This window comes from Octopus bimaculoides, chromosome 7 (genome assembly GCF_001194135.2).
Source record: "Octopus bimaculoides isolate UCB-OBI-ISO-001 chromosome 7, ASM119413v2, whole genome shotgun sequence".
NCBI classification, from domain to species: Eukaryota; Metazoa; Mollusca; class Cephalopoda; order Octopoda; family Octopodidae; genus Octopus; species Octopus bimaculoides.
Genome location: NC_068987.1, coordinates 74,810,965 through 74,812,204, shown reverse-complemented (window position 1 = coordinate 74,812,204; position 1,240 = coordinate 74,810,965). Strand labels below are relative to the sequence as shown.

At 37.9% G+C, this 1,240-nt stretch overlaps 1 protein-coding gene across 1 annotated transcript in view; it reads right to left on the bottom strand.

Moving 5' to 3' along the window:
- Positions 1-1,240, bottom strand: part of LOC106878151 (protein patched homolog 1) — a 125,314-nt gene that overhangs the window by 15,634 nt on the left and 108,440 nt on the right. Inside the window, exons 19-20 of the mRNA XM_014927283.2 lie at positions 834-972; positions 544-689 (exon numbers count right to left, since the gene is read on the bottom strand). Coding sequence (XP_014782769.1) covers positions 544-689; positions 834-972 — 285 coding nt within the window. The remainder of the gene's footprint in view (positions 1-543; positions 690-833; positions 973-1,240) is intronic.

The window sequence follows — 1,240 nt, the reverse complement described above, 5'->3', positions numbered from 1 at the left end:
ATCTTACTTGGCTTGCCGGGTCTTCTCACGCACAGCCCATTTCCAAAGGTCTCGGTCCGTAGTCATCGCCTCGGTGAGGCCCAATGTACGAAGGTCTTGCCTCACCACCTCAGCCCAGGTCTTCCTGGGCCTACCTCTTCCACGGGTTCCCTCAACTGTTAGGGTGTGGCACTTTTTCACGCAGCTATCCTCCTCCATTCTCACCACATGTCCATACCAGCGCAATCGTCTCTCTTGCACGCCACAACTGATGCTTCTAATGTTCAGCTTTTCTCTCAAGATACTTACACTCTGACGGGTATTATATATATATCTATAAACATATATAGATGCATGTGTTTATGCTTACACAAATCTAAAAACTAGTTTAGTTCATATTGCTGCTCTTTAGGCATCGCTTTATTAGTGGATTCAGAGGAAATAACAGACTTAAAAACAAATATTGAGGCTGATATAATTGACTTAAATCTTTGAATATGGTGCTTCAGTATGGCCACAGTCCAATGACTGAAATCTGTAAAAGAATCTCTAATCAATTCTTACCTGATTGACATCAAAAGGATCGTCAACATTGCCAGTCTGGGCCAGAAGTCGGAAAGCCAAAATACCATTCTGAGAGGCATTTTGGTACCATTTCCGTGGACCAATGCACTTATTAGCCACATCATCATCAAAAGACTTTTGTAAATCTGAAATTAAAAAGGGCAAAAAATGTTGAGTAAGCGAAGGATTTCAGATGTATAACAAATGAAAGCTGAAGAAATTAATACATGAACCCAAGGTAAGGAGAAAGAAGGAAATAAAGGGTTGTTTTTTTAAAATTAGTAGCATACCATGGAGCCATTCTCTGAAAAGTTGTAGCCAGAATGTGGGCAGAGAACCATCTTCTCGCTTGATGATGTGATTGACTTGTTGGAATGCTTTGTGATAGGAATACAGTAACTGCTGGTTGTGAGCATAATCAAAGTTGTTCTGTGGAGAAACACAAGCAAAATGAAAATGAGAATGAGAGGGAAATTGGGAGAGAAGAGAAGAAAATAGTGGAGAAAGTGTACATATATATATATATTGTATTTCGGGATGATCTTTTTTTTCCCCACCAAATAAACACATTCACTATATATTCGTTCTTCACTCATTTATTACTGTTCTTATTTTTAACTCATGTCCATTGTCTGGAAATCTTTTATTACATATCTATGACCTCTCATATATATATATATATATATATATATATATA